Raw genomic sequence first — 25,524 nt, 5'->3', positions numbered from 1 at the left:
TGTCTTTTACTTTTACTTAAAAACTGAAGGCACTTTTTGGCCAACCCAATACAAGTATACCTCCTATAAAACCATAACTTGTTGTATGGATTAGTCATTCTACAAACTAGACGGTAAGTAACCTTAACTTTGTAATTTGTGCTTTCCTCCTATTTTTTTCCTTTAATGGCCTCAACATATACCACTGAACTGCCACATCCCAAAATTTCTGTTTTCCCTTTTCACCTTGATATTACATTAAAAGAAAAAGTGCTTCTCATGAGATGGTCTTTTGTCACACTAGTAATGTGCTTGTTTTTAATCTGGGCGCCAGTTATAGGACTGTTCAACTTATGAAAATTCATCAAGCTATATATACTTTTCTGTGTGTATAGTATGTACTTCAATAAAGAGTTGTTTTTTAAGCAGCTGTGCTTCCTAACTTTACTTCACCAAAAGCCATTACATACCAACCTTATTGACAGTTGTCATTTCTAAAAGTTTTTTTTTATCAGACAGTACTCTACAGCACTGAGTTAATATTCAATCTGTTTTCAGCACATGTAAAAAAAGAGTCATCCAAGATACTCTATGCAACCAAAAAGTGTTAGTTAATTCTTTCACAAATCCCTAAGATTTAAAGGTCTCTAAAGGAAAGAAAACATTTTTTAATAAAGCTTCTATGTGCTCATTTTATTCTCACAATTACCTCATCAGGTACACACTTGTGGATGGAGCCACAACGATACATCTCCCACCCCAAATGCTTTCCTGATTTGACACTAACTTTCCTCCACCCTAAGACAGATGAGTCTATGTTTCCTCTTCTTGAAACTGTGTAGAGCTTTATACCAGACTTGAGCAAGAAAATGTGACAAAAATGACACTGTGTGACTTCCAAGGTTAGAATATCAAAGGCGGTACTTCTTCTACCTGGCTTTCTTGTGCTCTCAGGATGCTTGCCTTTGGAACCTGCCACCAGACTGTGTGCAGGCGTTCTGCCCACAGCCCCAGAGACCTCTCCAGCCAACAGATGGCACCAACTGCCAGACCCAGGTGAGCCTTCAAGTCTTCCCAGTAGGCCCCAGACAGCATGGAGCAGAGCAAGCCGTGCCCGCTGCACCCTGTCTCAATTCCTGACCCACAAAAAACAGGAAATAATGCATGGTTATTGTCGTTTTAAACCACTAAGCTTTTGAGGTAATTTGTTACACAGCAACAGAAAATGAAAACACTTTACAAATAAAAAACACAGGTAGATAACCATGCCAGCGAGTGGCAGAGCCAGAATTTGAATCCATCAGCCTGTATAAAAAGCCCATATTCTTTCTACCAGAGGGTATTGCCTCCAAGTTTGTTCAGAGTCGCCCACATTGCCAAAGAAAGCCATAGTCTTCAGACTGGAAGCTCTAAGAGCAATAAACAGCCCCCAAATTAATGTTTTCAATTAATACTCAGGACAACAGGTCATTCAGTTAGTAGGCTCAAAATCCCAGCACCTTTCTTGACACATCTATACCCTTCCCACCCTAATAATGGCATATCCCAGAGATGCTTAAGAAATATCTCTACATCAATAACAATAAACCTGAACATTTACAGAACACTTTACAAAGCACTTTAACAATCACTAATTTGATCTCATAGAGGTGTGAGACAGGTAAGGCACATATCTTACAGATAAGGCTCAAAAAAGTTAAAAATATATACTCCAATAAAAAATAATTTTTAGGGCTTCCCTGGTGGCACGGTGGTTGAGAGTTTGCCTGCCAATGCAGGGGACATGGGTTCGTGTCCCGGTCCGGGGAGATCCCACATGCCGCGAAGTGGCTAGGCCCGTGAGCCGTGGCTGCTGAGCCTGTGCGTCTGGAGCCTGTGCTCCGCAACGGGAGAGGTCACAACAGTGAGGGGCCCGCGTACCACCAAAAAAAAAAAAAAACTAACTACAATAACATAAGTAGGGATTCTATTTCAGATTTTCTGACTCCAAGGCCAGTGCTCTTTTCAATGCAATTCAACTTGAAAGAACCTTTATGGAGTACCTTCCGGGTATGCTTCCATATACAGCACTGCTCTACAAGTACTCTGAAGCACCTACTTTGTGCAAGGCATCGTGGCGGGCACCATGTGTTCTCCACTTCCAGGATCGGCACAAAAACATCTCTGATAGAGCTGATCTCTGCAAACAGCCAGTCTTTTCCCCACTAACCTATTCTCTGCATTGCCATCCAACAGCTCTTCCGAATCCACCTCCTTAATCACAATAATTAAAAAACTGTCAAAGATGACATCCTACCCATAAAAATACAGGCCAAATCTCATCTGCTTTCAAGGTCTTCTGTAAACTGACTCCAACTTACGTGATTAAATTAATTTTCCCGCACTTGCTGAGAAAAACCAAATTAATCTCTTCCTTCCTCCCCACATTCAATTTCTTTACAACTTCTTGCCCTCTCTTTTCTTCATACTATCACCCAAATCCAGAACTGATGCTCAAGTATTCATCCCCAACCCCTGACAGAGAGTCTCTTCCCTCCAAGACCTTAAAATCTACTGTTAAGCTACAATTAATAATTCAAAACAATATATAATAATTAAATTAGGTAGTACAGATTAGAGTTCATGAGGCCTTAAAAGAGAGGAATCACTAAGGGCTGCAAGAATGTCTTCAGGAAGAAAATAGCACTTGAAATGGGCTCTAAGTGACAGACAGGATGAGAATTGGCAGAAGTAAAAACAACACACACTGAGGAACAACCTAAAAGCCTTCCCTTTCACCCGACTTCTTCCCGTTCACATCTTACCTAAGCCTCCAGCCAGTACCACCTCCTCAAGAAGCCTTCCTCAGTTACTTCACAATCTAACCGACACTCTCTTCTCGGACCTTCCAATACCATTACCGCCTACAACACGCATTCTGGCACTCAGTCATTCCGTATTACAGGCCTCGTCTATCTGGCAGCAATATGTCTCCACATAGTAAGCATTCAATATTTGTTCAACTGAACTCAGTTCAGCAGCCATCGTTGCTTTCCGCCATTTAAAAATCCGTTGATCGTAACACTGTTTAACTTACCGGGCATCTCCTTTGGAAAGATTGGTATTTACAGGATTGAGAATAACCTTGTTTGCATCTACATCCACCACACATTTGGTATGCAAGTCAATTTCTGCAGATTAAAAAAAAGAAAAAAAATTAGTCATTTTGAAGTAATTTATGTCAGAAAAAAGCTTTTGACAAAAAATCCAACACTCCTCCATGATAAAAACTCAACAAACTAGAAACAGAAGGGAACTTCCTCAACCTGATAAAGGGCATCTAAAATACCTGCGGCTAACATCACACTTAACAGTAAAAGACTGAACGGCTTACCCTCTGGCATCAGAAATAAGACAAGGATGTCTACTACTGCAACTTCCGTTCAAAACTGGACTAGAATTTCTGGTCAGGGCAGTTAGGCAAGAAAAACTAATAAAAGGCATCCAGATTGGAAAGAAAAAATAAAACTACCTTTATTTGCACACTATATGATCTTACATATAGAAAATCTTAAAGAATCCACTAAAAACTACTAGAATAAACAACTTCTGCAAAGTTGTAGGATACAAGATTAATATACAAAAATCAGCTGTGTTTCTATACACCAGCAATAAAAAATCCAGAAATGAAGTTAATAAAACAATTTCATTTATAATAACATCAAAAAGATTCAAATACTTAGGTATAAATTTAAAAGAAGTACAAAATATATACACTGAAAATTCCAAGACATTGTTGAAAGAAATTAAACATTTAAACAAATAGAAAAACAACTTATGTTCATGAATTGAAAGACTTAATTCTATTAGGATAGCAATACTCCCCCAATTGGTCTATAAAAATTCAAGGCAATCCCTATTAAAATCCAAGTTAACTTTTTTCAAAAGTTAACAAGCTGATCCTAAAATCTATATGGAAATACACAAGACCTAGAACAGCCAAAAAATCTTGAAGAACAAAATACAAAGACGACAACGCAACAATTTCAAACTTACTAAACAACTACAGTAATTGTGGTACTAATATAAGGATAGAAGGATAGACATATAGATCAATAGGACAGAGAGTACAGAATTATACTCTCATATTTATGGCCAAATGATTTTGATGACAGTGCCAAGAAATTCAATGGAGAAAGTATAGCCTTTTCAACAAACAGTGCTGGGACAACCTCATCAAAATGAAAAATTTTGTTCTTCAAAGGACACCATCAAGAGAGTAAAAACACAATCCACACCAAAAAACAAACAACCCAATCAAAAAATGGGCAGAAGACCTAAATACACATTTCTACAAAGAAGACATACAGATGGCCAAGAGGCAAATGAAAAGATGCTCAACATTGCTAATTATTAGAGGAATGCAAATCAAAACTACAATGAGATATTACCTCATACCAGTCAAAACGGCCATCATCAGAAAATCTACAAACATGCTGGAGAGGGTGTGGAGAAGAGAGAACCCTCTTACACTGTTGGTGGGAATGTAAATTGATACAGCCACTATGGACAGCAGTATGGAGGTTCCTTAAAAAAACTAAAAATAGGAGACTTCCTGACCGTCCAGTGGTTAAGACTCCATGCTTCCACTGCAGGCGGCACGGGTTTGATCCCTGGTCAGGGAACTAAGATCCCACATGCCATGCAATCAAAAAAAGAAAAAAAAAAAGAAAAAACTAAAAATAGAGCTACCATACGATCCAGCAATCCCACTCCTGGGCATATATCTGGAGAAAAACGTGGTTCGAAAGGATACATGCACCCCAACGTTCACTGCAGCACTGTTTACAACAGCCAAGACATGGGAGCAACCTAAATGTCCATCAACAGATGAATGCATAAAGAAGATGTGGTATATACATACAATGGAATATTACTCAGCCATTAAAAAGAATGAAATAATGCCATTTGCAGAAACATGGATGGAGTTGGAGATTATCATACTAAGTGAAGTCAGACAGAAAAACACAAGTAGCATATGATATCTCTGATATGCAGAATCTAAAAAAAATGATACAAATGAACTTATCTACGAAACAGAAACAGACTCACAGACTTAGAGAATGAATTTATGGTTACCAGGGGGAAGGGTGCGGGGGGGAGGGATAGGTTAGGAGTTTGGGATTGACAAGTACAAACTGTTATATTTAAATCAGATAACCAATAAGGACCTACTGTAAAAAAAAATACATAATTTTTTAAAAAAGAGAAAAAAAAATAATTCTTGGGAAAAAAACAATCCACAAAATTAACAAAATATTTGTGAATCATATATCAAATAAGGAACTTGCATCAGAAAATATAAAGAACTCATACAACTCAATTTAAAAAATTTTAAATGAATTTTTAAAAATTCAATTTTAAAATGGGCAAAGAACTTGAACAGACATCTCTCCAAAAAAGATACAGAAATGGCTAATGAGCACAAGAAAAGATGCTCAACATCATTAGACAATGGGGAAATGCAAATCAAAACCACAATGAGATACCACTTCACACCCACTAGCATAACTCTAACCAAAAAGATAACAACTTAAACTAATATAATATTGTAAGTCAATTATATTTCAATTAAAAAAGAAAAAATAATAAAGTGTAAATTGGATGTCAAAAAAGAGACAGGTAAGTATAGGTGAGGACATGGAAAAATTGGAACCTTCATACATTACTGGTGGGAAAGTAAAATGATGCAGTCACTTTGGAAAATAGTCTGGCAGTTCTTCAATGATTAAACACAGAATTAGTATATGACCCAGAAATTCCCACTCCTAGGCATATACCCAAGAGAAACCTATGTCCATACAAAAGTTTGTACATGAATGTTCATAGCAGTATTATTTGGCTACTCATAACAGCTAAAAAGTGGAAACAACCCAAATGTCCATCAACTAATGAATGGATAAATGTGGTATATCCATAAAATGGAACACTATTTGGCTATGAAAAGGAATAAGGTACTGACACATACTACAACATAGATGAAGCTTGTGCTAAGTAAAAGAAGGCAGTACAAAGGACCACATATTGTATGACTTTACTTATTTCTAATGTTCTGAACAGGCAAACAGAGACAGAAAATAGACTAGTTATTGCCCAGAGCTGAGAAGTGACTGCTAGTGGGTACAGGTTTCTACTGGGGATGATGAAGATGCACTAAAATTGTGCTGATTGTTTTCACAACTGCATGAGCACAATAAAACAACTGAATTGGGGACTTCCCTGGTGGCGCAGTGGTTAAGAATCTGCCTGTCAATGCAGGAGACACGGGTTCAAGCCCAGGTCCGGGAAGATCCCACATGCTGCAGAGCAACTAAGCCCGTGCGCCACAACTACTGAGCCTGCGCTCTAGAGCCCACGAGCCACAATTACTGAAGCCCACGTGCCACAACTACTGAAGCCCATGCGCCTAGAGCCTGTGCTCTGCAACAAAGAGAAGCCACCGCAATGAGAAGCCCGCGCACCGCAACAAAGAGTAGCCCCCGCTCCCGCAACTAGAGAAAGCCCACATGCAGCAACGAAGACCCAACACAGCCAATAAATAAATAAATAATTTTTTTTAAGTTTAAAAAATAAAAAACACTGAATTGGTTGAATTATGTCATACGTGAACTATATCTCAATAAAGAGAAACATGGCCACATCATGTTTATGTTCTTATATTCTTCAAAATTTCTGACCCAAAGTATGAAACTGTTTCTGTTTGCCTTATCTCTATTACCCAAAGATATGCTCTAAGGAAAGAAACTGTACTACACTGGAGTCATTTTGTATTTCCCTAAGAACCTTGGCCAAATGTCAATGTCAAACTCATTATAACTTTAGAGTATCTGCACTGCCAGGAAAGATGATTTCTTTTTTGTTTCCTTTAACTTATATAATTGAGACAAATGCAAACAAAAACAAAAATTTCCCTCCCGGTGCCTACCACTCAACCTTTCTCACATCAGTTATTCTACATTTGTTCTCAAAGATATAATCTAGAAGTACCAAAAATTTAGTGGTCTTTCTTTTAGCCAATACATTTTTCAGGCAAAGAGAAACTGAAAATATCAGACATATGTTTTACCCAGGTGTGGAAGGCTAACCTGGAAAGGCAGATGTCTCACTGTGGTCAACTAGTAGGAAAGCCTATTTCTAATACTTTGTGTTTAAATCCACTCTATACTACCACAGAAATGCTGCAGGAAAGCCTCAGCCACAATGCAAAAACTTTTCAAACATGCATTTTTACTTCTTTCTTTCCTTAGGCCCAGAGCTCAAGAAAGTTTGCAAAGAGATATGGGAACATATGTATATGTATAACTGATTCACTTTGTTATAAAGCAGAAACTAACACACCATTGTAAAGCAATTATACTCCAATAAAGATGTTAAAAAAATTAAAAAATAAAAACACTTCACACCCTAAAAAAAAAAGGTTTGCAATCATCGTACTTTGTTGATACTACCCCTTAATGACCTCTGACCATATTGTATTGGCTGACCCTGTGCAGTCAAATCTATATTATACACAAATGCTTTATCAAGGCTCCAGAAATTGTACTGACTCAGAATCTCCATCTCACCACCCACCACAAAGTTAGATATTAGTTTCTTGCAAGAACCTTAGGTCTGAGCAAAGGAGCTGCATGTATAGTTCTGCACGCAAAAGCACTCATCTAGAATGCATGCCTGCAAAGCCATAAATCAAATATCTCCCCCGCCCCCACTAGAGTTTTGCCTTCATTTCAGATGATCTGGAATTGAAAAAGGATTCAAACGTTTTCTTTCAATATTTGTAGGCTTTTTCCCTATACTCTTCACAGCTCCTCCATCCTGCCCCTCATGACTTCATCAGACACACTAATAGTTTGAAAGCATTAAATGGCCTGATTCAGGAACCAATCCCTGGAAAATCCTGTATAATTCAAAGAAGCACCTAATAACTAATATATCCAATCTAAACTCATTTTGTCCTAAAGAGTACAACACTTACAAATGTCCCTACATTTAACACCCAGTGGAGGTGGCCTTCAAAATATAAACAACTATCTTCACTTCTTTATTAGCTCAGTTTTTATTACCAAACAAAATTCCCACCCCAACGCTGTTAAAAGAAGGCTTTTCACAAGACTGTTTAGAATATGGGTGGAACATCTAGGACACACACTCAACCAAATAAGAGCAGTGAGATTTGAGGAGAGTTTAAGGGTCAGATATATGAAAAGCATTTTATCACCAAATGCCACCAATGTTTGAATGAAACTATACTGCTACAAAACTCTAAATATGACACTTTCTCCATGGAAAACTTCTTGCTCTATACTGCTTAGAAAGCAAAGTTGTGATTAAATATTAATTGACTAAATAGTAATACCAAATTTAGGCCTTAAATTTAAGGTGAATTTAAAAAAGAAAAAAAAATTTTTTAACACCTACCAAAAATCCAAAACATAAACATCTTCCTCTTAGTTTGGAACAATACTTAGATTAAAAAGATTAATACCCAGCTGCTATGCACTACCTTTGCAAAAACAGCATTAAAGTACACCCATGTTCACAGCAGTATTCACAATAGCTAAAAGGTGGAAGCAACCCAACTTTCCATCAATGGATGAACGGATAAACAGAATGTGGTATATATATTCAATGGAAGATTATTCAACCTTAAAAAAAGAATGAAATTCTGCTGAAACATGGATGAACCTTGAAGACATTATGCTAAGTAAAATGAACCAGTCCCAAAGGATAAGTTTTGTAGGATTCCACTTATATGAGACACCTAGTGTAGTCAAACTCATAGAGATAAAAAGTATAATGGTAGTTGCCAGGGGCTGGGCTAAAGGAGTTAGTACCTCATGGGCATGGAGTTTCAGTTCTGCAATATAAAAAAGTTCTAGAGATGGATGGTGGTGACGGTTGTACAACAATGAGAACGTACCTAATGCCACTGAGCTGTACCCTTAAAAATGGTTTAAGATGGTAAATTTTATGTTATATCTATCTTACCACAATAAAAAATAGCACTAAATACTCATTATTATAATAAGTAACATATGGACAACAGTTTGTTCTCAGTGAAGCCTAAAATTATGAGATTGGGATTTAATTAGTACTATGTCTGAAAACCAATAAAAAACCAGAGTGATCTTCGAGTTAAGTAGTGCTATAAGTTTAGGTCATGACCAATCAAGCTTTATAGTACTCAGAACCATGAATTCTTTGATGTATTCACGAGTCCTTTAAAAAACAAAGAGAGGGACTTCCCTGGTGGTGCAGTGGTTGGGAATCCGCCTGCCAATGCAGGGGACACAGGTTCTATCCCTAGTCCAGGAAGATCCCACATGTCGCAGAGCAACTAAGCCCGTGCACCACAACTACTGAGCCTGCACTCTGGGGCCTGCGAGCCACAACTACTGAAGCCCATGCGCCTAGAGCCCATGCTTCACAAGAGAAGCCACCACAATGAGAAGCCTGCGCACCAAAACGAAGAGTAGCTCCCGCTCGCCGCCAACTAGAGAAAGCCCGTGCACAGCAACGAAGACCCAACAAAGACCCAATGCAGCCAAAAATAAATATTTTTTTAAAAAAAATAGAAAGAGAGAAAGAGAGGAAGAAAGAAAGAAAGGAGGAAGGAAAGAAAGTTAATTTAGTCCACTAACATTAAAGATCCCATATTATTTCCCAAACAGGATCTTTTTCTAGGTCAAGTTCCTCAAGGTGAATAAAATATCAACAGCTGATAATTCAGCTTACTCAGCCAGCAAATTAGTCACCTTGTAAAAGTGAACGATAATTTGAAACAAGTCTTTCTTCAATGCATAAATCAGCTATGGCTCTTTCTTCAATGACATCATAGTCAAAGATAGGTGGGGCGTGGGAGACTCCCTTTATATAACTCATATTCCATCTGGGGAAATGCATCATTCTCAGTGTGGACAAAATAATTCTGAGTTGCCCATTCAGTAACCTGCTTTTCTAATTCTCCAGAAAATTAATAGTAATTTTCAAACAAAATCTACTACTCAGAAATATAAATGAACCTCCCTTTACCTATGTCACATTCCTAAAAAGCTATAACTTACTGTTAAATTCACTAGGGTCCATTTTTAAAAGGAAGATAGTAAATTATTTGTAAGAGTCACATTTTAATTAAATTGAAAATTTTGCATGCTATATATGGTTCTATTTTCAACTAAATTGTGTCATGTGCCTAATATTTTTACATGTCTATGCATGCTGATGATATTCATAACTCATATTTCATGTATGAAGCACTTGTTTTCCCAACTGGAATGTAGTATTCTTACTTGCAGAATAGGGAATAAGACTTATAGTTCTTTACTACACTTACAAGTTGCTTGGGACCCACTGACCCAAGGAAAAAGAAAATTAGGTGATGCCACAGAGGTAAAAAACCAATTGGTAGTTTGCTTTCTAGTAAGAGATATATAAAATATCCTAATCACCTACTTTTATGTTTTTACCAGTGAACATGAGAATCTATTCAATAAACAAAAGATAAAATATAACCGAGTTCTAATACAGCTAAAGAAAAAACTGAGGAATGAAGGAAGATCCAAGACACGATGCCTGATGGGGTAATATCAAAATAATTGAAATAATCTTATGTGGCCCAAAACATAAAATGTGTATTTTCAAGAAACCAATCAACTTCAGAGGGTTAGAAAGCAGGTATTTAAAAACTTATAAGGCAAAACCAGAATAGCCAGACCAATCTTGAAAAAGAAGAACAAAGTAGAAGGACTACACTCACCAATTTCAAACTTACTACAAAGCTACAGTAATCAAGACAGTGTGATACTAACCTAAGGACAGACGTATAAATCATTGGAATAGACTTGAGAATCCAGATGTATGCTGTCACATTTATGGTCAACTAATTTTCAACAAGGGTGCCAAGACAATCCAATGGGGAAAGTATAGTCATTTCAACAAATGGTGATGGGACAACTGGGTATTCACATGCAAAAAGACAAAATTGGACCTCTACCTCACACCACATTCAAAAATTAACGCCAAACAGGTCAAAGTCCTAAATAAGTATAAGAGCTAAAACTATAAAACTCTTAGAAGAAAACATAGGCATTAAATCCACATGACCTTGGGTTAGGCAATGGTTTCTTAGATATCAAATCAAAAGCACAAGCAACAAAAGAAAAAAACAGATAAATTGGACCACATCAAAATGAAAAACTTTTGTGCTTCAAAGGACTCCACTTTAAGAATGAAAAGGAAACCCACAAATTCAAGACAGTATCTGCAAATCATGTATCTGTTAAGGGACTGGTACTCAGAATATAGAAAGAACTCTTAGATCTCAATAATAAAAAGACAACTCAATTTTAAAAATAAGAATAGGGTTTGAATAGGGATCTCCGAAAAGATATACAAATGGCTTAATTACATGAAAAGATGCTTAATTAACATCACTAGACATTGGGGACAAGCAAATCAAAAATCGTAATGAGATACCACTTCACACCCACTAGGATGGCAGTAATCTGGAAACTTCATACATTGCTGGTGGAAATGTAAAATGGTGCAATAACTTTGGAAAACAATTTAGCGGTTTCTCAAAAGTTAGAGTTACTATATGACCCAGCGATTCCACTTCCATGTATACACATACTCAAGAGAAATGAAAATACACAATAACTTATATATAAATGTTCATTATTCATTAATAGCTAAAAAACGGAAACAAGCCAAATGCCCATCAACTGATGAATGGGCATCAAAATGCAGCATATCCATTTCACAGAATATTATTCAGCTTTAAAAAGGAATGAAGTATTGATTCATGCTACAACATGGATAAATCCTGAACACACTATGCCAAGGGAAAGCAGATACAAAAGTCCATATACTGTATGATCCCATTTATAGTAAATGTCCAGAAAAGGCAAATCCACAGGGACAAGAAGTAGATTAGTGTCTGCCAGGGGCTGTGGGGAAAGGGGAGGGTGTGGGAATGGATGGAGAGCGACTGCTAACGAGAGAGTCTCTCTTTGGGATGATGAAAATGTTCTGGAGTCGGACAGTGCTGATGGTTGCACAGCTCTGCAAACACACTAAAAGCCACTGAACTATACACTTTTGATACATGACCTACATCTCAAAAACAGCTGAGAAGGAATGGTCCCACTGCCCTCAATGTATATAAATTATGGTTCAAGTCCTTCAACCACACTTCTAGACACTCACTACTTTGAAGATCCCAGCCAACCCAATTCTTCTTACTCTCAATTAATAACCTCACATTCTACCTCATCTAGAAAATTAAGCATTCCAGGGCTTTCCCATTATATAATTATCCTCTTCCCCCTATACTTCAAAAATTTCCGTCTCTAGGGACTTCCCTGGTGGCACAGTGTTTAAGAATCCGCCTGCCAATGCAGGAGACACGGGTTCGATCCCTGGTCCGGGAAGATCCTACATGCAGTGAAGCAACTAAGCCCGTGCGCCACAGCTACTGAGCCTGCGCTCTAGAGCCCGCGAGCCACAACTACTGAAGCCTACGCGCCTAGAGCCCATGCTCCACAACAAGAGAAGCCACCGTAATGAGAAGCCTGTGCACCGCAACGAAGAGTAACCCCCGCTCCCGCAACTAGAGAAAGCCCACGTGCAGCAACAAAGACCCAGTGCAGCCAAAAATTAATTAATTAATTTAAAAAAATTTTCCCTCTCTATTGGCTATTTCTATTTTTTTACAGGCTCCGGACGCACAGGCTCAGCGCCCATGGCTCACAGGCCCAGCCGCTCCACAGCATGTGGGATCTTCCCGGACCGGCGCACGAACCCACGTCCCCTGCATCCGCAGGCGGATTCTCAACCACTGCGCCACCAGGGAAGCCCAGCTTTTTTGTTTTAATTGAAGTATAGTTAATTTACAATGCTGTGTTAGTTTCAGGTGTACAGCACAGTGATTCAGCTATATATATATACACACACACACACATATATTCTTTTTCAGATTCTTTTCCCTTATAGGTTATTACAAAATATTGAGTATCGTTCCCTGTGCTATACAGTAGGTCCTTGTTAGTTATCCATTTTATTTATAGTAGTGTGTGTATGTTAATCCCAAACTCCTAATTTATCCCTCCCCCCTTCCCCTTTGGTAACCATATGCTTGTTTTCTATGTCTGTGGGTTTATTTCTGTTTTGTAAATAAGTTCATTTGCATCTTTTTTTTTAGATTCCGCATATAAGCAATATCATATGATAGTTGTCTTTCCCTGTCTGGCTTACTTCACTTAGTATGATAATCTCTAGCTCCATCCATGTTGTTGCAAGTGGCATTATTTCATTCTTTTTATGACTGAATAATATTTCTATACGGAGCTTCTTAGAAGAATGCTCACGTATACACACTGCTTCCATATGGAAACACCCACTGATTTCTCAGCCCACTCCCAACATGCCAACACCAATTCATTCATTCAGTAAAAATTATTCTTCTGCCATTTTTTGCCCTGGCCCTCCACATTACTTTCACCTGCTTTTCCTTATGCCTCTCTTCTTGGCCTCTGTGACCTCGTCCTTCACTCATGCCTTAATTTGATGTCCTATCTTCTAAATATAGTAACGACTCCCAAATCTACACGTATCTCCAGTCCCTTAGTTTCAGACTCCTGTACAACAGCTTTCTGCATCCATCCGCTTGGCTGCACTTCAGAACCTAAAACTCAACCAGTCTCTTGCGTTTCTTCCAGGCACGTACTACATCTTAGTTGTAGGTGCAGTGCATGGCACGTGATAAGCACTGACTAAATATTGTTGAATGTCCAAGAATGGAGCTCATAATTTCCCACACCTCCACCCTAAAACCTGCTTCTCCCACGTTTCTGATCCCAGTTAATGACACCAGCACTCATTCACTCAGTTATCTAAACCAGAAGCTTTGCAGTCTTCCTATATTTCCCAAATCTCAGTTGCTTTCATACCACCTTGACAAGTTCTTGCTGGGTGTGTCTAGACTGCAAGGCCAGAAATGCTCTTTACCCCACCCACCTCTCAGGAATGTGTTTGCAGCCAGCAACCCTCAGGACAAAGAGCAGGCTTGCTTACCACGTAAAAGCAATCGAGTCCCCCAGCTCAATGCTCCTCAGATGCAACCCAACCCACTGCCTGCACAGCATCCATCTGGACCCCTCCATGTCACCCCTGTGGGATTTGCAGGCAAAGGGAACCGCTCCTGCCACCTGCTGCGCCGTAAATCCTCTGACCCAAAAGTCCTGTGTCTTCCTCCAGCATTCATGAAACAGAAACAAGCTAATGTATTAGCTTGTAAGCAAGATAGAGACACAGCTTAATTTACCTTCCTAAAGCATCACTTTTACAGTGCCACTGCTCTATTCAAAAACCTATACGTTTGCGACAACACGCATGGACCTTGAGGGTATTGTGCTAGGCGAAGTAAATCAGACAAACACCACCGTATGATTTCACTTATATGTGGAATATAAAAAAAAAGAACAAACAAAACAAAACTTACAGACACAGAGGACAGACTGGTAGTTACAGAGCAGAGGGGGTTAGGGGTGGCAAATGGGTGAAGGGGGTTAATTGTTTGGTAACTGGTGATCACTTTTTAGAGTTACCTTGTACACCTGAAACTAATATACTGTTACATACCAATTTTACCTTAAAAAAAAAAAAAACCTACAGTGACTGCACTCCTCCAACCCTGCCCAAGACCCTTCTGAACCTGCCTGTACCTCACCCCTCTTCATACCCCTCTGCTGCCCACAAACCTCGTGACTTCAGTGAGGCCACCTTCCATCACTCTTCTCATGCCCCACTCCCTATATTCTTCCAGCTTTTCCAAGAAAGAACAGAATTTCAGGGCTGGGGCTCTGGAGCTGAACTGCCCAGGTTCCAATCCCCAGTTTCTCCATTTGATAGTTCTGTGATTTGGGGCAAGTGGCTAAGCTTGTTCAAGTTCCCATTTTCTCATCTGTAAAATGAGTTATAAATTCTTCCTAGCATTTTTGTGAGGATTAACCTAAAATAATCTAGTTCAGTGCTTGGGACCACATCGATGCACAGCAACCTCTCTTTAACTGTTAATTATACAGATACTGTCTCCTTCCTGCTGTCTGAATTTTTACAGCTAACTTCCTCACTGTTCTTGCTTAATTCCTACATCCATGTTTTGCTAAGTCCAACAACTCATCTTGTGCACCCCACCTGCCATGCCTTCCTGTCAATTGCCTTCAACCCATGCCTCATCATTCTCAAGCCCCACCCCCATTTCTTTAATTCATAAGGCACTGCCATCATTGCTTTGTGTACTAATAACTGATTCACCTGTGTATCTTACTACCAACAAGACAGTGAGCTCTTGTTGTCAAAGATCATGACTTATGCTTCTCATATATCCTGCACATCTTTGAAAATTACGCAAGCTCAGGAATGCAACGCCCCTCTAAAGATCATCATGTCTGATAGAGTAGTAAAAGCACAGGTTTTAATGGCAAAATAGGTGAAATTCGGGCTCCAAAATACTGGTTTTGTAATTCTGGGAAAGTTACTTAACCTCCCTGAGATTCTGTTAAAAAGAAATTCTATAACTACCTTTCAAAGTTTTGTTTGAAGAATAATGTATAAAAAGGAATGAACTGTGTAGCTCACAAACAGAAAGCTCTCAAAAAGTAGCTATTATTTTTTTCCTCAATCAACACATGTTAAACTGAATAGGCGAATTCATTACTACCAGCTTTTAAAGATACCTACAGCTTCTGAGAGCTAAAGCCCAGGACCAATTAAGTCATGGATTTCGTGTCCCATACACCAGTTAGTTTCACACACTTCCCTAATGACTACACTGCTTCTCTCAGCCAAGCTTTTTTAAGAATATGCTTTGTTGAACACAAGGGGAAGCTGATCGGCAAGCATAGAGATCAATAACGAACCCATTTCCCTCACTAAACAGCTCAATCCATCTGCTTAACCAATATTTTTGCCAGTGGTTTCTTCCATCTTCAGAACTTAAGAAATGGAAAAGTTGACGTTAGTCATTGTTTTATGGGGGGGTGGAGGGTTAAAGTAATGCCAATTCAAACAAGTTTTGATCTGATTTGATAAACTTGTACTTTCTTCTCCAAAAGCCTCTGGCCCTATATGTATAAATCCCATTTTTCAGTCACGGAGTTGACAGCAGAAACAAAAGAATGTTGTGATAGATGTGTGTCTCATCCTCCATTAGCATCTCAAGCAGATGCTAATAAAACAAGCATCTTCTGTTTCAGAAAATATGTCAGAAATTTCCATCCACAGTCATCCCTAATTCCAACACCAGTTATCTGAGAAGGCTTAACAACCACCAGTGGGCTCAGGGTCAAAGTCTCCTTCCTGTTTCAAACAGATGCTCCCACCCAACCCTGCACCTTGATTCCCAAGGATCACTTGTTTTCCTCACTGACGGGCCAGGGTCTTCCAAGCTTCCTCCTACTTCCTCAGTTTCACCTGTCTTTTGATTCACGACTGCTCACTTGGTTTTGACTGGTCTCCTTAATCTTCCTATTCACATGGCTTCATTTCCACCACACGCTTGTAAATGTTTTCTAGCTATACCCTGAATCAGTTAACCTACCCAGGCTTTCAATCTTGCCCTGAGATCTGGTGATCTTTCTCCGTCATGCTTATGTCCAAGACCCACACGAAGTTCTCAAAAGCTAAACAGAGCACATGGACCAGCCACCCTGAAGCCAGATTTCTGGGCCCCCTGCAACTCCGCCTGACCTTCCTAATCTCAGCCTTCTCCAGTTAACCTCACGGAGCACTCCTCCCTGTGTTAGCACACGCTAATCTCATCTCTGTGCCTAAACTTGCCTGGCTCATTCCTGTCCCCTTGCCTTTGCTCTCAGGCCATACTTCCTTCTCAGAGAACCAACTCCCCACCCCTCCCACCAGGCACCATAAGCTTCCTCCCTCCACAGAGAAAGAAGCCTCCCCTAATCACCAGGTTTCCAGGGATCCTTCACTCTAAATTCCTACATCTCCCTATCACTCACCTGGTACTTTTAATAACTAGCAATCTGCTGAAGGTGTTTACCTTTTAATCTTATCTTTTCATGTGACGGTCATTTCCTTATGAGCATAAACCATAAAGTGCACTTTTAAAAACTGAATACTATAATACTAGACAACACTAAGAGAAAGTTTTTAGGAAATAAAATTCCCCCAACAAGATCAGTCTCATTTTTTCATGTTTCTTTCTAGCCCTTGCCCATTCCTGTTTACATTTTTAACATAGTAATAATCATAATAGTAGATTCAACCATACAGTTACACATACTGTTTTACATTCTGCTTTTTCTAACATAAAAAAGTCTTCCTTGTTAAATGGTTTTGATTTTCATTTTTAACGTCTATATCTTATCCACTGAGAAACTAGACTGTGATTCACTTAAGCACTGACTTCTTTTCCTAGTTAGACATTACATTATTCTTTGTGTCTTTCACTGTGTTGATTCTTCTCCGTGATTTTCACTGCATCAAGTACTGAAAAATTCAAAGCAAACCGTTGAGAAATACCTGTTAAAATAAATTTATTGTCCATGCTTCCTAACACCTGAAATAATCCATTTCACTGTTTTTTCTCTCTAGCTAAATTTCTAATGTAATTTCCGGTTTCATCACCTTAGGCTAGGTAGACAGCAAAGATATTTCCCAAACACTTTTTATATAGATTTATTTATTTTGATAGTTAATCTCATACATATTTAAACACTGGAAGCCCCTTGAGGGAAGGCAATAAGATCCCATACTAAGATAAGGTAGACACCTGGCAGGCGTTCAATAAATATTAAATATTTTTTAAGCCATCTAAAGTTATAAAACATCAAAGTCCTGAACAGGAAGGAGAGTGTCGCTGATCTAACTAGTGCCATCAATTATGCTTGTAAAACTTTCGGCTCACTTAATAATTTCACTGGTTAATAATGTATGAATGGGTGTTCCTTACAGTTTACAGAACACAAAGAGGTTACCTGGTGAGCTGTACAGGTCTGAGAGATGACAAACAGAACTGCAAATAGAACTCCCAGATCTCATGACAAAACAAGCTTAACCTCTTTTACTTTAGCTGTTTAAGTTCATACTTCAAATGAAGAAAAGCAAAAACAAAAGTTGTAGTATTAAAACTACGTAAAATTACATATGCATGTAAGTACGACCTGGAATGAAAATAAGAAAATGAGTGTGAATTGTTAAGGTGAAAGAATGTCAGAGACATTTTCCTTTTTATTTTTTGTTTTCTTAGTATAATGTTAAAATGTATAACAAGAAAAACATTCCCGACAAAAGCATATTCATTAGTCATTACAATTCTTGCTATTATTGAAGTAGGGCCTAATGCTGAATGTTCAAATAACTAAGTTTCCCAAGCCCACATGTAATTTAGCAAAAAAGACTGAAACACTCTTAATTCCATGATAAATGTTAAATAATAAACCAATTATCTACCTTAACACCTAAGCACAGACAGATACTGAATCACATGAAGGACTTAATGGTACACTAGAAGCTTCTTGCAAATTTCAGATTTTCCTCAACGAGTAGCTAACGTGATTCCAACTATCAGTCTTTAGAGTAAAACTACATTATCCCAGGAACCCATTCTCATCTCATTCTCATTTGTGAAGAGTGATTTCTGAGGTTGCTTCCTGCACTAACCTGCTAAGGGAGAAACAATTATGACTAAAAGTTCACTATTCATCAGAATTGTATACTATTACTTAATCCATTAATTTTCCCGGAAGTAATAACTGGTCACAGTAATAATTTTTTTCAAAATTACCGGAAAGGGATATGACTTTGTTTTAGGCTTTTTAAGCAAACTCTACACAGCAGTATAAAAATCACTGGCTTTAGAATTCCACTCCATTGTATTCCACAAGAACCTCTAGATTTATGTAAATGCCTACTTTATGACAACATAGAAATAGAACCACTTTTAATTATCTGTACTAATCACTAAAAAAAAAAGTCCATGTGCATTCAGGAAATGTGAGGCTAGGTAAGAGACAGCACTAAATGAATCAGAAGGCAGTATACCACAAACAACGCGCTTCTACTTATAGGGTAATGGATCTATGCATAAACCTTAATTTTAAAATGAGTTCAGCCAAAGGGACAACTAACATCTTTTCCAAAGCTAAAAGTATTATTCTAAGTATCCCTTGAACCTCTGATACTGACAATTATTACAATCTAATCAATGTCAATTTATAAGTAAAAAGGATAGTGCTTCCCCTGGAAAACTGAAACTCAAGGTCGGGGGAGGGGAAAGAGGAAAGAATTTTAATTATCCAAGATAGGTCTTTGGTGGTGGTGAGTTAGCTGCCTCTTTTTAGCACTGGCATTTCCCAAGTTTTTCGTGAATAGGAAATTTTTTGAATGTGCCGAAATCATCCTTTCAGAATCAAATCCCAGCTAAGTTGTGTTTTCTGCGGCTTGGCGTTTTGTTTTGTTTTTTTTTAATCACTGTGATGGTAATAAACTTGAAGTGAATTGAAATAAAGCTGCCTGAACACTCGAGGACTAGAAGCTTTTGGAAACTGTCAGAGTTCATCTAAGTTCTTTCATTTTGTCAGAGTATGGAATTAATGAGGCAAAGGTTGAAGACCCAAAACGTGAACTCGTTGAGAACTTAAAGTAATTAAGTTCTTAGGGAAAATTCTTGTGTCATCTTGACAGCCTTAAGCCAAGCAGGGACAGGAGGAATCACCAACTCCAAAAAAAAAAAAAAAAACTTCCAAGAGGACAAACCTAGAAAGCATGTTATCCTGTTGAACTGTGTACCTCAATATATACCAAAGACAGCAAAGACAGCTAGAAAGAAACTCCATTTCTACACAGACTTAAACAACACAACTACAGGGTTTCCCTGGTGCCGCAGTGGTTAAGAATCCGCCTGTCAATGCAGGGGACACGGGTTCGAACGCCTGCGCTCTAGAGCCCGCGAGCCACAACTATGGAAGCCCACGTGCCTAGAGCCTGTGCTCCACAACAAGAGAAGCCATCGCAATGAGAAGCCCGCGCAAGGCAACGAAGAGTAGTCCCTGCTCGCCGCAACTAAAGAAAGCCCGCTCGCGGCAACGAAGACCCAACGCAGCCAAAAATAAATATAATAAAATAAATAAATAAACAACAACTACAAACAAAGAAGTTGCGAAAATGACTGAGAAAATGATTCTGGTACTTACACGAATGATTCGCATTAGTTAAGAGCCTTCTCAGCTGAAAAGTCATTTCCTGGGACTATAATGATCCCACTAGTATCACCTGGTATATATAGGAGGTGTTTCCAATATATCTCACTTAAAGTAACTTGCCCTGTCACGCTGCTAGTTAAGCATTAAAGCCAAGGCCCGGCCCACCTCCTCTGACTTGAGTCAGGTTTTCTCCATTACATTTGACTGTCTAAAGAGGATTTAAAATATACTGTTTATCTGCTTTCTCTACCCTCCCTGCAGAATTGAGAGAATGTCTGAAAGATACAATTTCACAAGAATCTTGGCACCTAATCTATTTATTGTTGAGAGATGACAAAGATGACTTCAAGCAAAAACAAAACTTTCTTAACAGTCAAGAAAAAGCGGGGGGTCGGGGGAGGGCAACTCCTCTACCCAAGTTCAATCAAAGGATTTACAAGTCTTCATGACAATCCAGGTTAAAGGAATATAAAGTGAAAAGCCAAGAGGAAGGACTTTTGCACTAGACTGCTTTCTCAGAAGTAACCCCAACTCCCTGCCCTTCTTCCTGCCACGGGCCACAGGAGTGCGGGGTCGGGGCGCCTCGGCCACCGACGTGGGGCCTGGGGGTCCCCGACTGTCCCGGGCCAGGCCGGGGGCCGCGCTGACAGCTGGCGGGCCGAGAGCGGGGGCGCGGCGAGGCGCGGGACCAGGGGCCGGGTGGGGAAGGAGGAAGCGAGCCAGGGGCGCGGGCGCCCTCCTAGAAGCGCAGGGAGACAGGAGGGCAAAAGGGCGGCGGGGCGGGCGCGCCGGCGGAAGGGGCAGCGGGCCGGGACATGGGGCCCGCGGCGCCCCAGGACGCGGTGCGGGCCAGGGGAGGGGCGTCCCGAGCAGGCGGGGCGGGCACGGGCGACGAGGTTTCGGGGTGCGCGGGCCGCCCCCCCACCCCGCCCAGACACGGACTCCAGGGGCGGGACCGGCCGGACCCCACACGGCGGCCGCGGCCAAGGGAAGGGCGCGCCAGGCACCTGCCGCCTCCGCCGCGGCGGCCCCAGGCGCGCTCGGCTCTCACCTCTTCGGTTCATGGGTCGGATCCGGACGGCCACTTTCACTTTGGAGTCCCCCATCCTGCCGCCGCCGAGGCTCTCGCTCGGCTTCCGTCTGCCGCGGCCACCGGGCAACTCTTCGGGGCTGACCGGGCGGGAGGGGGCTACGGGCGAGAGGGGCGGGGCCGGGGCGGGGCCTGCGGAGGGGCGGGGCCGACTCGGGGCTCCCGGCGGCGCCCCCGCTGCATGACGGGACTTGTAGTCCCTATAGGTGGTCGGGGGCAGAGCTGCATAGGTCCGGTGCGCTTCCCTCTCTGGAGCTTGTAAATACCCCTCTGTTTCTATACAATTCTTACTTACCCTTACAGTTAGTACTGAGACGTAAGCTGTCGATGAGCTGTTATCTCACCTGAAAACAAACAGTTGAATAGATGGCACTGGAGACCTTGCGACCTCTCTCAGACTCATTTCCTGCCAATCTTAGTGTTTTATCCCTGGCTCAAATTATTTCCTCTGCCTGGATTGCCCTCCCGGCCGTGTTTGCTGAAATCAGCCTTCAAGACAAGTCAAAAGTCACTTCTGGAGGTCTTCATAAATCCACAGGTTACCCTATACCAACCCACCCCCTGCCCCCCTTCCAGTCAAGACCTTGGGCTCTGGCATCAATCTGGGTTCAAACGCGCTCTTAGCACTTTCCAGCTGTGTGATCAAGGCAAGTGATTTGACCACTGTATGCTTGTCTTTTCATATGTAAATGAAATACCTACTTTATGGGATTGTTGTGAGGTTTAGTGAGTTAATGTAGGTAAACCTCTTAAAACTCCCAGGCACAAAAGTGCGCAATAAAAGTCATTATTTTTGATCTGTTATAGCATTTATGCTGCAACTATTTATGTCTCTCCTATTTTGTTTTTTTTGTTTTTTTTTTGTTTTTTTTTTTTTGCGGTACGCGGGCCTCTCAGTGTTGTGCCCTCTTCCATTGCGGAGCACAGGCTCGGGATGCGCAGGCTCAGCGGCCATGGCTCACGGGCCCAGCCCCTCCGCGGCATGTGGGATCTTCCCGGACCGGGGCACGAACCCGTGTCCCCTGCATCGGCAGGCGGACTCTCAATCACTGCGCCACCAGGGAAGCCTGTATTTTGTATTTTTAAAACCATATCTTACATGTGTAGCCTTGCCTGTAGTAGAGACCCAGTAAACATTTATTGCGTGAATGAATCAATGACTCAGTGAAGCCACACTAAAATGTGCTTTTTGTTAAGCCCTAGCAGAAATGCTAACTGGTGGCCTGTGGGCAAGATCTGACCTGCAAACATGTTCTATTTGGCCCAACGTTATTGGCCAATGCATGAAAACTGGGAGATTTTTACATGCAATGCTGGGCCTACATTACATATTGGGAATATCAATAGGAAATGAGTAGCAGTGGCCACCTTTATAAGAGGCAGTTCCGCTTCGATATGTTTAAATGACAGAATAGAACTCAGAACAATTTTACAGATGAGTAAATACAGAAAGCTGGCAAGACTTGCCCTTTTACCAACCATCCTATTGTTGAAATAGCTTCAATACAAGCAGAGTTGTCCAACAGGTTAAAAACACATTTAAGAGACTATATAGCACAGGGAACTATATTCAATATCCTGAGATAAACCATAATGGAAAAGAATATAAAAAAGAATGTGTATATATGTATGTGTATATATATATATATATATATACACACATATATATGTATGTATATATGTATAACTGAATCACTTTGCTGTACAGCAGAAATTAACAAGACATGAAATGATCCAGACACAAAAAAAGCAAGCCCTGTATGATTGCACTTATATGAGGTACCTAGAATAGTGAAATTCAGAGACAGAAGGTGGAATGATGGTTGCCAGGGGCTGGGAAGAAGGGGAATAGGGAGTTAGTGTTTAATGAATACAGAGTTTCTGTTTGGGAAAATTAGAAAAGTTCTGGTGATGGATGGTAGTGATAGTTGCACAACAATGTGAATGTACTTTATGCCACTGAACTGCACACCTGCAAATGGTTAAAATGGTACCTTTCAGGGCTTCCCTGGTGGTGCAGTGGTTGAGAGTCCGCCTGCCGATGCAGCGGACACGGGTTCGTGCCCCGGTCCGGGAAGATCCCACCTGCCGCCGAGCGGCTGGGCCCGTGAGCCATGGCTGCTGAGCCTGCGCGTCCAGAGCCTATACTCCGCAACGGCAGAAGCCACAACAGTGAGAGGCCCGCATACCACACACACACACACAAAAGGTACCTTTTAAAATATAAATTTATTTATTTTTGGCTGCATTGGGTCTTTGTTGCTGCACACGGGCTTTCTCTAGTTGTAGTGGGCAGGGGCTACTCTTCGTTGCAGTGCATGGGCCTCTCATTGTGGTGACCTCTCTTGTTGCCGAGCACGGGCTCTAAGCACGCAGGCTTCAGTAGTTGTGGCTCGCGGGCTCTAGAGCGCAGGCTCGGTAGTTATGGCTCACGGGCTTAGTTGCTCTGCGGCATGTGGGATCTTCCCGGACCAGGGCTCGAACCCGTGTCTCCTGCATTGGCAGGTGGAATTCCAACCACTGCGCCACCTGGGAAGCCCTAAAATGGTACATTTATGTTGTGTATATTTTGCCACAACTAAAAAAAGGTAAAACATCATATCATTATGTTGTACACCTGAAACTAATATGTCAATTATACCTCAATTAAAAATTAAGTAAGAAAAAAAGGTTAAAAATAGAAAATGCAACCCCAGAAGGCCCTCCTTACAGGAAGGGAATTTCTTTCTTAGCCGCACCTCATCTGAGATTTCAAGGGGGCCTTCTCAGCTGGAGAAGCAGTAGGTTTCAGACAGTAAATCTTTTGATTTTCACAGCGCAATAAAGTGAACAAAATAAGGAGGACTAATTTAGCATTGTCAGCTTTTTAATTTTGCCAAGTAAATTCTTTAAAAACTAATGGATACAACAAATTGCTGTCTACTATCACTGTCATCCTTTAAAAAAAATAAAAGCCAGGTTGCAAAGAATATATTTTTATATTGAAATCATTTGCTGGATGAAAACCCTCACTCCTACCCTTTTGCTCTTATTTAGCATTGAAAAAACTTTTATCATGGCCCTTGGACTGATTACCAGAGTTGGGTATTCTAGGCTTAAACGGATTTCCTATTAACCATCTCACCACATGCAGGTTATAACAAATGAGGGTTTGCAACGTGCCAAGGTTCCTGGGCATCCACTGTTCGCTTTATATCTCTTTTATAACCTGGTAAATTTTCTTTTTAAAAGGCCTGTTCTCATGACAGCTTGAATCTAGCTTAACAGAAACAAGGCAGGCAGAAAAAGAGAAGGCTACCAGTTTCTATGTGAACACTGTATTTCCATTTAAGCTCAAATTTCCAGAGGAGAAAGCCCCTTAGGAGTCAGAGAGGTGGGGGGGATACAATAGGGAAGAGGTGAGGACTTTCTCTAAAGTTTCAAAACCATTTAAGTGGTCCTGGAAACATTTGACTGGAAGAAAATGACAGGAGCTTCCCAAGGGACCGTAGAGAAACACCCCTGTGGGCTACTCTCCCTTTGACCTCTTATTCACACTAATCTCCCCCTTTTGACTTCTGCAATAAAGGTGAGGAGAGAGGATTCTTAGAGGAAAGAGCCAGAGCCTAGGAATGGCTTTATCTTCCCAGGGAAAATCTCACTGAGATAGTGAGAGAGAAAGGACTGAGAGGCGAGTTTCAACCTGCAGCCCAGGAGCCTGGGGACTTTCACACCAGGTAACTGGAGAGCTGCCCTGTCACCTGGCTGGGAGTGCTGGTTCGGACTCCAACAGAAGAGGGGGAAAGTCAGGGTTTCTCCCTTTTGAACTATTAGAGGAAAAAGAGAAAAGGAACTAGTAAATAAGGCACTCCCTTGGACCATTTTCTTGCAAAGCAAGGACTTAAGAAATCCACCAATATTTACGGTGTAGATACTGCAGTTAAGACATTGTTGAATTTTAGCTGTGTTGATAAGAAGGTCCTCCTTTATTTTGCCCTGACCCTTTGCAGATCTACTCGTTCTAAAACCAATTTCTAGTTTACTTTTTTGTTGCTTTGATCCACAATTTCTGATGATCCCTGCAGAGGTTGAGGAAGACATTTTGCCTTATAATATCATCACTTAATAGAATAATGAGAACAAACATATTGAATAATCACTATGTACCAGACGCTCTCTAAGCATTTTATGGGTATTAACTCACCTAATCCT

General features: G+C 40.5%; 1 protein-coding gene across 5 annotated transcripts in view; it reads right to left on the bottom strand.

The window, feature by feature from the left end:
- KIF13B (kinesin family member 13B) overlaps positions 1-21,450 on the bottom strand; it is a 187,433-nt gene extending 165,983 nt beyond the window's left edge. For 4 of the 5 annotated variants that reach the window (XM_079925896.1, XM_079925897.1, XM_079925898.1 and 1 more), the window contains exons 1-2: positions 21,295-21,425; positions 3,056-3,149 (exon numbers count right to left, since the gene is read on the bottom strand). In XM_079925896.1, coding sequence (XP_079782022.1) covers positions 3,056-3,149; positions 21,295-21,349 — 149 coding nt within the window. In that variant the 5' untranslated portion in view covers positions 21,350-21,425. Of the gene's footprint in view, positions 1-3,055; positions 3,150-21,294 lie in introns of all 5 variants that reach the window. The other variant, XM_079925899.1, reaches the window with a different exon arrangement.
- Between the last annotated feature and the right edge of the window lie 4,074 nt (positions 21,451-25,524).

This window comes from Stenella coeruleoalba (genome assembly GCF_951394435.1).
Source record: "Stenella coeruleoalba genome assembly, chromosome: 7".
Taxonomy (NCBI): Eukaryota; Metazoa; Chordata; class Mammalia; order Artiodactyla; family Delphinidae; genus Stenella; species Stenella coeruleoalba.
The sequence above is the reverse complement of the archived record's forward strand: the minus strand, read 5'-3'. Positions and strand labels throughout refer to the sequence as shown.